This window comes from Arctopsyche grandis, chromosome 6 (genome assembly GCF_051622035.1).
Source record: "Arctopsyche grandis isolate Sample6627 chromosome 6, ASM5162203v2, whole genome shotgun sequence".
NCBI lineage: Eukaryota > Metazoa > Arthropoda > Insecta > Trichoptera > Hydropsychidae > Arctopsyche > Arctopsyche grandis.
In genome coordinates, this window is record NC_135360.1 from 2,338,264 (window position 1) to 2,352,509 (window position 14,246).

General features: G+C 37.6%; 1 protein-coding gene across 1 annotated transcript; it reads right to left on the reverse strand.

Moving 5' to 3' along the window:
- Window positions 1-39: 39 nt before the first annotated feature.
- LOC143913474 (RAB11-binding protein RELCH homolog) lies at window positions 40-14,246 on the reverse strand. The gene is made up of 16 exons (XM_077433299.1): window positions 13,935-14,246; window positions 13,647-13,802; window positions 11,570-11,733; window positions 10,717-10,929; window positions 8,887-9,221; window positions 6,213-6,455; window positions 4,900-5,050; window positions 4,430-4,592; window positions 4,192-4,343; window positions 2,703-3,295; window positions 2,289-2,573; window positions 2,094-2,212; window positions 885-1,026; window positions 596-807; window positions 367-529; window positions 40-298 (listed from the first exon to the last, which is right to left on the reverse strand). The coding sequence occupies exons 1-16, from the start codon at window positions 14,146-14,148 to the stop codon at window positions 40-42; spliced, it is 3,564 nt and encodes a 1,187-aa protein (XP_077289425.1). The 5' UTR covers window positions 14,149-14,246.

Below are 14,246 nucleotides of genomic sequence, written 5' to 3' on the forward strand. Positions count from 1 at the left end.
TATATATGTATATGTATTTCGTTATATTTATGTATAATATTATTTCTTTTTAAATATATTCTGCAAATTCATAGCCGGCTTGGACTGTTGAAACATTTGTGTCATCCTTCTTCCCACCGATTCAGAATTGGCTAAAAGAGACGGCAACGTGTGTCCACCGATGCTTGTGCCGTGCTGTTGCTGTCCGGAATTGCTCGGGTGCTCCTTAATTTGCACTTCGCTCGACGTGATCTTGTATATCAGCGATTTGACGGTGCATTTGTACTCCCAGGATAAGACATCCAGGCTTTCGAGCCTCCTGTTTTACAAGAATCGTATTAAAAAATCACTCGCATACTTGCAATTGTGCTAGTCTTCGACCTTTACCTGAGCGCCGGCAGCAGAACCGTCTGAACGAACTGATCGCATATCTTTTTGTGCGTCGCCAGCTGCAACGCCGAGAGCAGCTCTTCGAGCAGGCCGTTAATAGACGACACGTTGCCGGAGTTGAACATCGGCGAATAGCACAGCGTGGCCAAGTTCTGTAACACTGAACGGAAAATATGTCAACGCTTGACACATACATATATGAAATCGAGATGTGTCATTGAGTTACCTCTATTTTGACAGGTCGGATCGTCGTTTTTGACGACTTTGTGGAATGTTTTAGCGAGGCATATCGTGGTGAAGGAGCCGAGGCCGCCGTTGGTCTTCTCCTCTATCGCCAGACTCTCCAAGGTGTGCCAGCTCTTGTCTAGTATTGTCGGATACAAGTCCGATCGACACACTATTGATCCTAAAGATTTGATTGCGTTGCATTTGACGGCTCTGAAGTTAAATTCATATTATTTTATATACGGAAAGTTGACATATGATAGATTGACGGGAAAAATGTGCTTATGTACATGGCCGAGTCGCTGACTAGCGTGACGATGCCGGGGATGATGCTGGAGTTCATCACTTCCTCGGTGGGGCTGCCCCATTGCACTAAATAGTCGAATAGGGACGCGATGTATGCTCTGACTTGTTCGTTCGAATGTACTATACCTGAAATCGAGATGAATTAATAATACTAAGCTACATTTTATTTCTTGGGGTAGTATGGATTTGTTGATTCGCATTGGTTTATGGAGGATTTAAAAGAGTAAAAAAAAAACTTTGATAATAGAACAAGAATTAAGATTCGTATCAAAATTATTATAATATAATATATATAAAAACGGACGCGATGTATGTTTGTATGTGGGTATGTGGTGGACGCGTCGACAAGTATGGAGATTTTATAAAAAAAAAAATTTTAGAATGCCAGGAGTATACAGTAACATGCAGAGAAATCGCATCACTTTCAATTGTTCGATGTTTTCGATTTTTTTTAATTACATGAAGCTATACACAAGTTTTTTTGGTTTTATTATTTGATTTCAACTACTAACATGTTTTACGATTAAAAAAGATTATTTATATTTTTAAATTAAGGCGAGATACGAATTTTAAAAAAACATGCAAAATAGGGCATTTTTCTTATATGTATTTCAAATGTCTCTAGCTAAAATAATATTACAGTATATATTTTTCTATGAATTAAAATACATAAGCAATGAACATATGACAACAATAAATAGTAATATAATAATTACTAGACAATCGTCTTGCTTCTATGATGGGATGGTACCTGCTGGCGGGGACAATACGACTTTTTTTAGTATGTCGTCCGAAATTTCTTCAAACCATACATTTTCAACAGTTTTTTAACTCATAATTTGCCCCAGGGTGTTGTTTTTATTCCCTTTGCTTTATAATAAATAACATGCCCATAAATATTCGATAGGTTGTAAGTCGGAGAACGATGTATGTGTGTGTGGGTATGTGGCGGACGCGTGGACAAGTATGGAGATTTCAAGAAAATAAATTTTAGAATACCGGGAGTATACGTTATACATAGGGATGTGGCACGATGACCGATCGTGTCGAGGAGAGGTAGGGAAGTGGGGACCTGAGCGTCTGACATGTGCTCCTGATATTGAGCACCTGAGTTGGAACGGATGACGTCGGCATCAGCATAGGAACGCATACATGACAGACAAACGGAATAAATAAAGATGAAACCATCATACATTGCCAGATCGCCGTGAGTGCAATATTGAAAACAGTCGGCTGCTTATTCGAGTAAATCACCAACGGAACACCGATAATAATGGGGGAGATCGAGCACAATCCACAGCATATACACCACCTGTCGATCATAATAATATACATACTTGCGTATATAAAATTTGTTTCGTTTCATATTTCAAAACGATTTGTTAAACCTTTTAATCGAATTTCTAATATTCTCATCATCTTCATTGTCGCATGTGATCGTTCCTAAATATACGCTTATCAATATTGGACAGAATTGATTTCTGTATTCGGGCTTTATGATGTTTTGTTCGATTTTGTTCAGCTCCGACTCCATCATCTGTCTGATGAAGGACTTGGTAAACTTTTTACCGAACACGACGTTCCAAGTGTTGAAAAAATCGATGAGGGCATGAACAGTTTGGACGTTGGCCGGATTCCTGTATGTGACGAGTAAATATAGAATCTTGTTCAACCTGTAAAGAAAGCAAACTTTAACACTTTTTAGTACTACGGTAATTAGCCTGGCCCTGGTCTATAGTATATTATATAACAAAATCATCTACAATGATACTCGTATTCACTGCTATTACTGTAGTATTTACCAGTTGTTTATCAGCCAATCCCTCTCGTACCACGTAGATTCGACATCGTTCTCCGACATCTCGTAGAATACTTGGATCAGCTTGAACGGGTCGATCGAATCGTCCGTCGCCAGATACTTGAGATCGTGAAACGGCCTGTCGTACAAGTACTCGGCTATCTTCTGCATTGCTCTCGAATTGTACGTCGATGCGGACAATCTGTCCTTCACAGTGTCCACGTCGACAACGTAAACGAGAGAGAATAGTACGGTGTTGCTCAGTATTTTTAAGACGATGACAGACTGCTCGGCGTCCGCAATCAAGTCGCTGAGCCTCTCCAGCAAGTGCGGACAGAACTCGGTGTGGAAGATCCCGTTAAGAAGAGCCGTCCTCGCCAAAACGGGAGCAAAAGTCTCGATGCACCTTTGCGAAATGCCGACATCTGAGTCGAAGGCTAAAGTGAAGAATAGGCTTTCTATTTGAGAGTATTTTGCGAGATTCGCCGTAGGACAGATCATGATGGCTCCGGACAAGCCTTGCTTCCGAATTGAAACGTCTCCCGAGTCACACATGGATAGCACCATACTTAAAAGAAGTGAGTTGACCAATTCCAACTGTAATAAAAAAAAACTTATGTTAATACAATCCAGCAGTTTCAAAGCTACGGCAAAAAATATGAAACGAAAAAAAATCATTCAGCTTGGATAATAAAAAATTTTGTACAATCTAATACGTAGGTATCATTTTGAAAGAGACTTTGTATGAAGTATTTTTGGTTGGGAACTTCGAAAACCAAACAAAGTTTCTATGACGACAATTCAATTGGTTGAATATTATATTTTTTTTCGATTCATATAAATTTAATAATAAAACAAATGAATATTTACTATTAGATTCGCCATGTTCAAGCTGTTTATGTTACAAATACTGAGCGAAGCCGGGTAAAACAACTAGTTCTATATACTTAAATAACAGAAAATCTTCATTGGAAAGATTTTGATTCAGTTTCAGTCTAATTCGATATGGAAACAAAAATATAGCTTTGGAGAATTCAATAGGTATAGTAGTATAAAACTAAAACGGTCGATTTATACACGATAGGTTGCCAGATACTGCAAGCTAGTTGAAAATGGGTACGAATTAACAGTGCATTTAGAAAAATAACTTTGCTCCTTAGAACGAATCATTTGCGCATTAGAATAAAAGAATTGCGCATTAAATAAATATATTTCTGTTAAATAAAAAATGTTACGTTGAGCAATATTTTAAATTTTCCGCATTGAAAACGAATTAACGGCGCAATTAACCTTTCCCTTACGGTGCCAAAAACATCCGCGCGCTCCGATGATATGTATTTTGTACACATAAATTGACGTAATTCGTAATTATATTACGGAGGAATACAAAAATTCTGAACCTCGTATCTATTACATTTCATATCGATATTCCCATTATTAGAGTCGAGTTGTAGTAAATACATATCACAGGGGAGGAAAGGTTAAAGACTCACTGAAATGTACGGAGCCAAGGCGATCGAAGCTTCAGCTCCCAAGATTCGCTTCTCCAGCGATTTGCTATTCAGCATCTCCCAGAAGAATCCGAGTAAATCGCTGTCTATCCCGCAGTTTGTTTCAATATTCCATTGCAACAATAGCACCAGTCCTATGCAGATTAAGATTATTACATACAAACAGCCAAATGAGGTCGACTGACTGTATACTCATATTATAAATACAAATAATGTATACCTGATATGATTAAAGCTCTATCGTCTTTTTCCATTTTTTTTCTCAAATTCAATAACAATTGTAAAAGTTTGTCGCGCTGGGCTTGTTGCGGTTGTAAAAATATCGTACATATTAATAAAGGAATAACTTCATCTCTTTTAACCAACAAAATATTGGGAATGATCTGAAAAAATTTTACATTTAATATACATATGTATAACGGGCTGAAAACCAGACTGGTACAGGTGACATTTAAAAAAAAATCTGGTTTAAGTGCTAAAATTATTAATAGCATATATGAAATGCTATTATTTTAGCACTTAAACCAGCTTTTTTTAAAAATGTCACTTGTACCAGTCTGGTTTTCAGCCCGTCATATGTAGATAAATCCTCGGAACTCAAATGTGACACATTCATAACAAGAGACTCCGTTAATCAAAATTGCACGTTTGCGTTCCGTGGATATGTACTGACGAATTTTAATAGCTTACTTTAGGAAGAGCCGTCGTGACAACGTTTAGAAATTGCTGAACGCTTATCGGCTGGTTCGCATGCGGAATGTCTTTCAAAAATGCATTATCACTCGAGTACTGTATATCGCAGAACTTCATCAATATCGACTTGTACTCGTTGGGCAAATCACTGTTCAGGTGCAAAAGATACAAAAATTGGTGCTACTTTAGTATGCGGTCTACTTCACATATCTACATTAATATGCGATCTACCTTCATGTTTTTTCTTTAATATGTGGTCTCAGTTCTCGCGTGTGACACTGAGACTGAATAATACCGACCCTAACAACCTAATCTTAAATCAATAGGGCCAACCTTAACTTAACCTAACCTATCCTGACCCTTATTTTATTTATTTTATTTTTTTATTTTAAATAAAATAAAATCCTGACCCTTAAATAAATAGTTGTTGGCTGCTAAGATATCTTTTTTTTAAGTTTTATTTCAACAATATTATCACAAAAAAAAAACATAGCTTAACAGCCAACACCTATTTATTTAGGTTGTGGCTATTTGCAGGTACTATATCTACAAATTATTGGCTATTCGCAGGTACTATATCTGCCACAGGCGCAAAGCCTTCTGCGCATGCGCGTAAACTGTCACTGTCAGCGTGTTTACTGTTAAAATTTTGTTTTAAACCTCTTAAAATTTAGTTCGAACTCGTAAAGTGACGTAGAGTAAAAAATATAATACAAATTAGTTAATATTATTAATTGTTAGAAAATTATTATCATATACAATGTATAATACCTACATACAAGTAAAAGCCGCGAACTAGCTAAATGATATAAATCTATTATAATAACGTGCGAAATTTATTTGCCTCATGTATGTGTAATGAACGATTGATTAAACAAGTCTAGCATACATTAAATGTAAGAAATTATAATCGGATTATAAGTTATAAGGCTTTGCGCCTGTCGCAGATGTAGTACCTGCAAATAGCCAATAATTCGCAGATATAGTACCTGCAAATAGCCACAACCATTTATTTAAGGGTCAGGATAGGTTAGGTTAAGTTAAGGTTCGGCCCCATTCATTTAAGATTTGGTTGAGACATACATACATATTGTATCTGCTGACGATCTTTTGATAGAAATGCTTCGACAACAAAAATTGTAATAAACATTTCGTTGCTACGATACAAATAGATACAAAAAATAGTCGACTGCGATTCAAAGGTAGATCGCATGCTAAGGTAGACCGCATACTAAATAAGTAGCACCCAAAAATTACTATGTAACATTACAAATGTATGATTGATAGTAAGTGGGTGAGCAAAATGGTACCTGTTTATCCACGCTTCGTTCTTTCCTTCCGCGTTGTTGAAACTTTCGTCGGTCAGAGACTTCATGGTTCTGATGATCTGCTCCCGCTCCCAATCGTTTTCTATGTGGTCGTTGAAGCTCGAAGTATCATCGAGCGTCGTTTCACTCTCGTTGCGCTTCGGCTCGTGCGAACACTTAACCATGTGATCCTCGACCATCACGGCGGGCTCGAACGAGCTGACGTTCGAACCATCTTTTTGAGAGCTGAAAACCAAATATTTTACTTTACATATGTACATACTTGGATATCATACAAAGGTCAGATCTGGCATTTGTACTGCCTCTTAAAGATCAGAAAACCGAGACTGTGGGTTAGGTTGATTAGCCGTGGCAATTATCTCGTTCCAATAGTTTTCGCGTTAGAGTGGAGCAAGCAAGAGCTGCATTCTTAAAATTGAATAATGTCCTAAACACACGTGATCTCAGTATAGCACTCCCACTTGGACTTATACGATGCTACGTTTTCAGCATCCTTCTGTATGGGACAGAAACATGGACCCTGACAGATGCCACGTGCAAAAAACTACAGGCCTTTGAGATGTGGACATACAGAAGGATGCTGAGAATCTCATGGGTGGCGCGTCGTACCAATGCCGAGGTGCTAGCCCTGATGGGAAAGCATGTCGAAGTGCTCAAAAGTGTGAAAAGGCGTAAATTGGAGTACTTTGGACATGTGATGCGGAACGAGAAACACGATCTCCTGCGCCTTATAATCCAGGGGAAAATTGTGGCTTAAGAAAACATTGTGGCTAAAGAATCTTCGGCAATGGTACGGCTTCAGCACCCGAGCACTATTCCGAGCAGCCGTTGATAAAATACGAATGGGACGTCTAGTTGCCGACGTTCTGGGAGGACATGGCACGTGAAGAAGAAGAATAGTTTTTTTTATTTTATTTTTTATGATAACACATACCAGGAAGGCATTACAGGCAACCCCAATGCGCCTTCCTGGCCAATTACAAATATTGCAGCATTTTTAATTATATAAGTAACTGGATTACGAGACACTGAAAAACTCGCAAATCAATGAGACATCTATCAAATCGTACACAAACTTATTTATTGCACATTAAACAAACATAAATTATTGGTGACATATTGTATATATAGGAAGGATTTTGGCCAATTTTTACCGTTTCAACAATGAAATCAGAGAAAATTGGCAAAGTCTGATAGGAAACGATCAACCTGGAGTCATAAATCCAGGTCTAACCAGCAGCATACTCTGAAAAATTCATTTTCACTCGAGGCCCGGTCCTGGGATCCAACCCGGCACCTCACGACGCTAAGCAGAAGCTTAACAACCGAACTATGCTGCTGGCTTAACCTTTTAACCTTTGAAGGATCGAACGAGTGCCCCGAACAGGGGTCGCGTAACACCCCAGTATTTTGTGATCAAAATACAGCTTTTCTCAATACAAATGGTTCAATATATATCTTATTAATCATTTTATACATAAACATAAAAAAAGTTTTAGTCGTATATCATGTTTTTGACTATTTTTGTATTAAAAAATAACGACATGCAAACGCACATATGTAGGTAAGGCCAACGGGCGACAAAAGCTACGCGCCCAAAGCGACGAAAGCAATAACTTACGAAAATATAGCTGTCTCTTTCTCTCGCATTGATTCATCGATCAACAAGAATCTGCAAGCGAACAGTCAAAAACATGACTTATCGCTACCGCCTTTAAATCATACTTTGGAAAGTAGAAATTTATAAATGTATTTTTTTACGATGTACCCCTTTACTAAATCATACAAAGGCTATTAAAATAAATTTCTTATAGTTCATTGTTGTACAGCTGTACGGACGCCAGGTGCTCAATCGAGTGCCCCCTGAAGTCGGTTTTGTGAGATAGCTCGTGGTAAGCGTGGGCGGGGCTGGTTTCCTCACGGTGCCTTCCTTCGTCGTCGGTGGTCTGGTCTCTGCTGATGATGGCTGCTCTGCTCTGTCCCTTTCTCTTTCGTACAGTGTGCGTGGGATGCGTGATGTGGAAAAAAGGCGGGAAATTGTAAACCAATGAAAACAGGGCGTAAATCTGTTTATGCATTGTGACTGTATTTTGTATAAGTTATACAGAGATCAAGCAGGGGGGAAAGGGGGGGGGGAGTAAACAAAGTAACCACGCGTGCTTTTTGAGGTTAGCTGAGTTGTCTGCCTTCTGAACGAAGACAGACCAGGTTTCCTCTGGTGCACACCGGACGGATACTGGAGCTGGTCTCCAAGTATAGTCAACCATCACCAGTGGCCGAGCTGGTGATTTCAGTGGCGAGGAGCTAACTTTGCGTTTATGCCGAAGCCGTTGGCGCGCAACTGTGAGTGGCCGTTAGCTGTCAGGGTGGCCAGCACAAAAATATATTGGCCAAATCGTGGGTCGTAAGGCCACGAAAGCCGATCATCAGACATAGTCTGAACAATAGCTTTGAAAACCACATAGTTATTACTAGAGGTAGGATAGTCACAGTGCTATCCATTGTTCGGCAAACCTTTAACAATGCATTTACAACCTTTGAACAATACACGGCCCCCTCAGGCTCCGGTGACTAGTTATTACGAAAAACGTAAAAATTGAGGCACTTGCATACCTCACTTCGGTGAGGGAGGGTTAATCAGAAATGAGACGATTACCTTCCTCCGTTTTTATCGCTGTCGATCATCTCGAACTGGTCCGGAGTGAGGCTGTTTGTGGAGACGCTGCTTCCGTAGTAGTTTTGAGTGGCGTTCTGTGGAAGCGGTTGCATTTCGTCATCAATGTTTTCGATTTCACTCGCGTAGTTGGCCGCCAACTCTGCGGAATTATCCTCGCGGTTGTACAGAGTGGTCTCCGAGCTCGGCACGTCCGACGTGGGACTCGTGAGCGAATTCAGACTGGCCAGAGCGGCGTCGTACAACTTTTGATAGTTCACCTTGTCCGTCTCGAGCGCTAGTATTTGCTTCTTTAAAAACACTATCTCTTCGTTTTGCTATGAAGAAAATTTGCATTATTTCAATTGACATTTTTTTTTTTACTTTATCTATGTATGTACATAGTCTATAGCAATAGATGAAGTTTTGTGATCATGCGAAAATTCCAACTCGACATTTTGATTGATTCGAACTCAGAATCGATCGCTGATCACGTTTTCATGATCTAGAAAAAATGTGTGTGTGTATTTTTTGAACACCGTTAGTCCTATCGAACTGAACCTTAGTATCGGTTACTGAAATTCTTATCGAAACAACGTTAATTTTTTATATGGTACCTCCCATTATAAGTGTCCTCTTTTTTTTAAGTTTTTGAATCCAATTATCTTCCAAATCGCTAACTGAATTTTTAAAATATTTTTACCTGAACCGGAACTACGGTACTTTTACTCTAGATAATCGAGGTTTTTTATGTTTCTCTCTGAAACCTTTTGGTTTATTGAACTGAAATTTCATATCTGGAAGTTTATGCTTAACCTTTCCACCGCGTACGACTACTATACATGTCCTAGCGAACATGCCCTCAGCGCGCGAGACACGCATAGATGTCTTGGAAGTTCCAACCTGTATAAGAGCCGTCTATTGTGTTAAAAGTTTATAACTTGGTTGAAAATATTACTAAATGTATACTTTACCAAATTCAATGGATGGCAGTAGTCAAAAAAAATAAATATAGGTTGTAAAATTCAAAAAAATATTACAACCTATATTTATAGTCGAAAACGCGATAGCAAAATCCGCAAAAAAGCAGCCGCGTACAGGGCATGTTCGCTAAATTTGGTGACGCGGGCAAAGGGTTAATACCAAGTTATGTATAAAACTTGGTAGGCATCCGTCAACCGGAAGAGGCAGTTTACTCTTGTTCGATTTTTCTTCCACTATTTTTTTCGACCCCTTCAACATGTGTGCGCTTCACGAAAAAATTCAAATATAATTCTCGTATCGATTTGATGAAAATACAAAAAAAATCACTAAATTTAATAAACCGAAAGTGGGATTTTTTTCTCTTAGAAAAGTGAAAAATTTTGTGACCACAATTCTTTCCACACCCCTGAACGTATCAAGCTAAAAATTTATATTTGTACTGTTTATGTACTAACTTAGATCTGATAAGGTTTTGGTCAGAATTCGTAAGCCGGAAGTAGTATTTTTTTTTAAAACAATATTTCATTATTTTATTTTGACCTTTTAAATTATTTTTATTTTGTTGATATTTAATGTGTATAATAAGTATAGTGATTTTAAGTAATAAAAAAATTTCGAACAAAATCCGACAACCGGAAGTAGATCTTTTGCCTCTTATAAGTTTCACAACATTTGTGTTGAATTTGCATCAAAACGCTGTCATAACCGGTATGTGTGAATGTGTATGTATGTTTAATTATCTGATTTTGTTTTGTGACCTTCTTATATTCCTCAAATACATAGACAAAGTCACGGGTTGGTCACATCCGAATTTTTTTGAATATTATATTACTGATAATGTGTACTCACATCGGTGAACGAGTTGACACTCTCCACGGCAGACTTACTCTCGGGATATAAAAGGTATGTGGAGTTGCTTTCGCTCAAGGCCAATTCATCCGTTTGCGTCTCTTGATGGCAGTTACTCTTCGTTGGATGATTTGCTGTCTCTCCTCTGTACATTGATATGAGACCTGCAGGACGAGGTACATTGAGACCGACGTCATCCCAACATTCAAAATCCTAAAATAAAATGCACCTGAATTAATAAATCTGTTAATGATTAGCACCAGGGGCGGCTCGTGACTTTAAAAAAAGGTGGGGCAAGGGGAAACAAACCCCCCTCTCCTACATATAATTTTTCCCCAAAAAAAATCTAACTTAATAAATTTTTAGTAACATTTTATGCAAGTAAAATGCCTTTTTTTTATAGCAAATTATCGATTTCGTTCATTGTGTGCGTGAATATTTCCACAGTGGCCAAAGAAAACCGGTTTTGCTTGATACATTACGGCGACACGTACTGCTGTATAGTATGAATAGATGTTTTCGGCTACTGCTGTTACGTCTACGCCACGTTAGACATGAATGTGTTCATATATGTATGTAAAATGCTAGTATGAATAGACAAACTTTATAAAGGTAATTTCATCTCCTAAATGAGTTTTTCCGAAGTTGAAACCCATTTCATTGTGATTTTTAGATCAGAACTACGAAAAAAATTCTAGACAAAATCTGGATTCTGCATGAATGCAATTCACACTACCCCGTGAGGAAAAGTTTTACTTCAATAAGTTGTAAAGGTGCACAAGTAATAGTGATATTTTGAACGAGTATAGTCAATCGAGCCAATACATACTGAAAAAAATAAAAAAATACACACTTGTTCGGGGACTTCGTCCGAAAATGTGATCGACGTCAATTTACAATCTTGTTGGAGCAAATATTCGTATATGAGGAAGTTGAGCGCCCGTCTCTCGTGCGGCTTTATCGAGTCTTCGTTCAGGATCTTCTCATAGCCAACGTCGACAGAGCTCGAGTCGCACTCTATAGACGTGGAAGCACATATTGATACACATCTCTTTTTCTTTTTCATTATAATGAAATTTGCAAGTAAATATATTTATTTTATTTATTTATATATATTTTAGCTATCAAGCTAATTTAAAAATACATCTTAATTATTATACTTAACTCTAAAATTTATAATTAACTTATATGTACTGTCCCTCACAGAGGTGTCTCTTCGCACCTCGCAGAAATGCATCCATGTTTTTAGCAGACCTGACGCACTCAGGGAGGGCATTATACATGAGCACACCCCTGTGAAAAACACCCCCAGCCGTCTTATTCTTTCTTACTCTACTTACAACTAGTTTGTCCTTATTTCTAGTATAAAAACTATGTTTATCTCTATTCCTTATTATATAATCATCAAAATACTTAGGTAATAACTTATGATCTAACTTATAAACAAAAGACAATGTACTAATATTTAGACTAATTCTAATACTCATCCATCCTAATTCATCTAACATACTTCCAATACTCTTAAATCTACTCACATTCAAAATAGCTCTCATAGCTTTATTCTGTATTTTTTGCATTTTTTTCTAAATCTTGGCCACTAAACAAATTAAGCACAGTGGCACAATAAACCACATGTGGCAAGACAAATGAATTAAACACTAAAATTTTACTTTTTTTACTTAAAATATTTCTTAATCTACATAACACACCAACTTTTCTAGCCATTTTTTTTATTATATAGTCAGCGTGCATTTTAAAATTTAGTCCTGAATCTATGTATACACCTAAGTATTTTATATTTTCAACTTTTTCAATTAACTTATCAATTCTAATTTCATTCAATATATTTTTATTTTTACCATTCAACCACATCATTTTTGTTTTATTCACATTCAACTTTAATTTATTTTCACACAACCAGTCATTCACATAATTTAATTCTATATTTAAAATCTCAGACATTACATCAACATTCTTTCCAATTATATATATCAATGTATCATCTGCAAACAAATGTATTTTACACATCTTAATTACCTTAACAATATCGTTTATATATAATATAAATAATAAGGGTCCCAATTTGGACCCTTGCGGCACTCCATGAGGTGTTACAAATTCAGAGGATAACACCTTATCAATTTTTACTATTTGCCTTCTATTATTTAAGTATGATTGAAGCCACTTTAATACTATACCATTTATTCCTAACTTATATAATTTTTGTAATAAAATATTCCTATCTACTGTCTCGAACGCTCGCTTAAAATCTAGAAAAACTGCTCCAACAACCATGCTAGATTCATCCATCGTCTCCATCCAATTGGATAGCGGTTTCTGTTGAATGTTTCACTCTAAATCCAGACTGTTCCACAACCAAACAATCATTTATACTAATGAACTCTTTCAATTGAATCATAACGATTTCCTCCAGCATTTTCTCAACAATTGGTAACATATTGATGGGCCTCATTTCACTGGCTTTATGTGTGCCAGTAACCTTTGGTACCGGTACAATAGTAGACACCTTCCATGCATCCGGGACGGATCCCACTTCTAACGATTCATTTATTAATTTCAGTAACTGTGGTCCAACCATGTCCCAAGTGTTGATTAAAATATCTAGAGTCAATCCATCCATACTAGAAACTGATTTCATGCCCTTCAATACACCATTTAATCCCCCCATTTCCACTAATTTAAACCTTTCAAACTTATTTAAACCCAAATTAATATCATCATTCACACTATTATGCCTTGTTTGTATTGAATTAACTATATCATTCACACTATTGATGTAAAACTCATTCAATCTTTCAACCATATCCTCTTTATCATTATATACTACCCCCTCGACTTCTAATTCATTTAAAGAAACATTTTTTCCCCCGGAAATATATATACGTATAAAAAACCTGGGTAGTTCTCACCAGTGACTTGAGTCAAATTGGCCCTCAAAGCGTTAATGGTCTCCTTGGCCTTCCTCAATTCGAATTCTAAGACAGCGACGTCGTCGCTCCTCTCGCTGTCCTCGGATAGACGGGTCAGGTCTAGTGAATCCAACGTTGCTTGACTCGGACATCGGACTGTAAGGACGGAAGGAAATAAGATTCGTTCAGTATAGAGTAGTAATTAAAATTTGAATAGTTTTCTCCAGACTCACAAATTTGACTAAGTTGGGAAGTAATATTGCATTAGTTATATATATAAGTCCAAACCGATAGTATCTGTAGGCGGTCTTTCGAAATTGGCCGGATTGGAGAAGAACTCTCTAAGTTGAGGTTCTTCTCGTCCAGCTTCGACCAGCTCGGTGTGCAGCTCGAGGGCAGTCAAAAGAAGTCTGTCCTGGAGAAGACGAGCCGCCACGCGCGAATACCAAGACTGACATTGGGACTGAGCCTGCTGAGAAGGCTGCTCGATTTCGGACCACATCGCGACATCTGACAACTGTCACTTTTCACTCCTCCGTCACAACTGTCAAACGCGTACAGTGCTGCCAGTGTGGCAAACGTCTTGGTGTTGTCGCTCTT

Coding starts and splice junctions, on each gene's coding strand:
- LOC143913474 (XM_077433299.1), bottom strand. CDS start 14,148: ATGTGGTCCGAAATCGAGCAGCCTTCTCAGCAGGCTCAGTCCCAATGT. Junction 13,803..13,934: donor ACCGCCTACAGATACTATCG/GTTTGGACTTAT, acceptor CCGTCCTTACAG/TCCGATGTCCGAGTCAAGCA. Junction 11,734..13,646: donor CAATTTGACTCAAGTCACTG/GTGAGAACTACC, acceptor CCACGTCTATAG/AGTGCGACTCGAGCTCTGTC.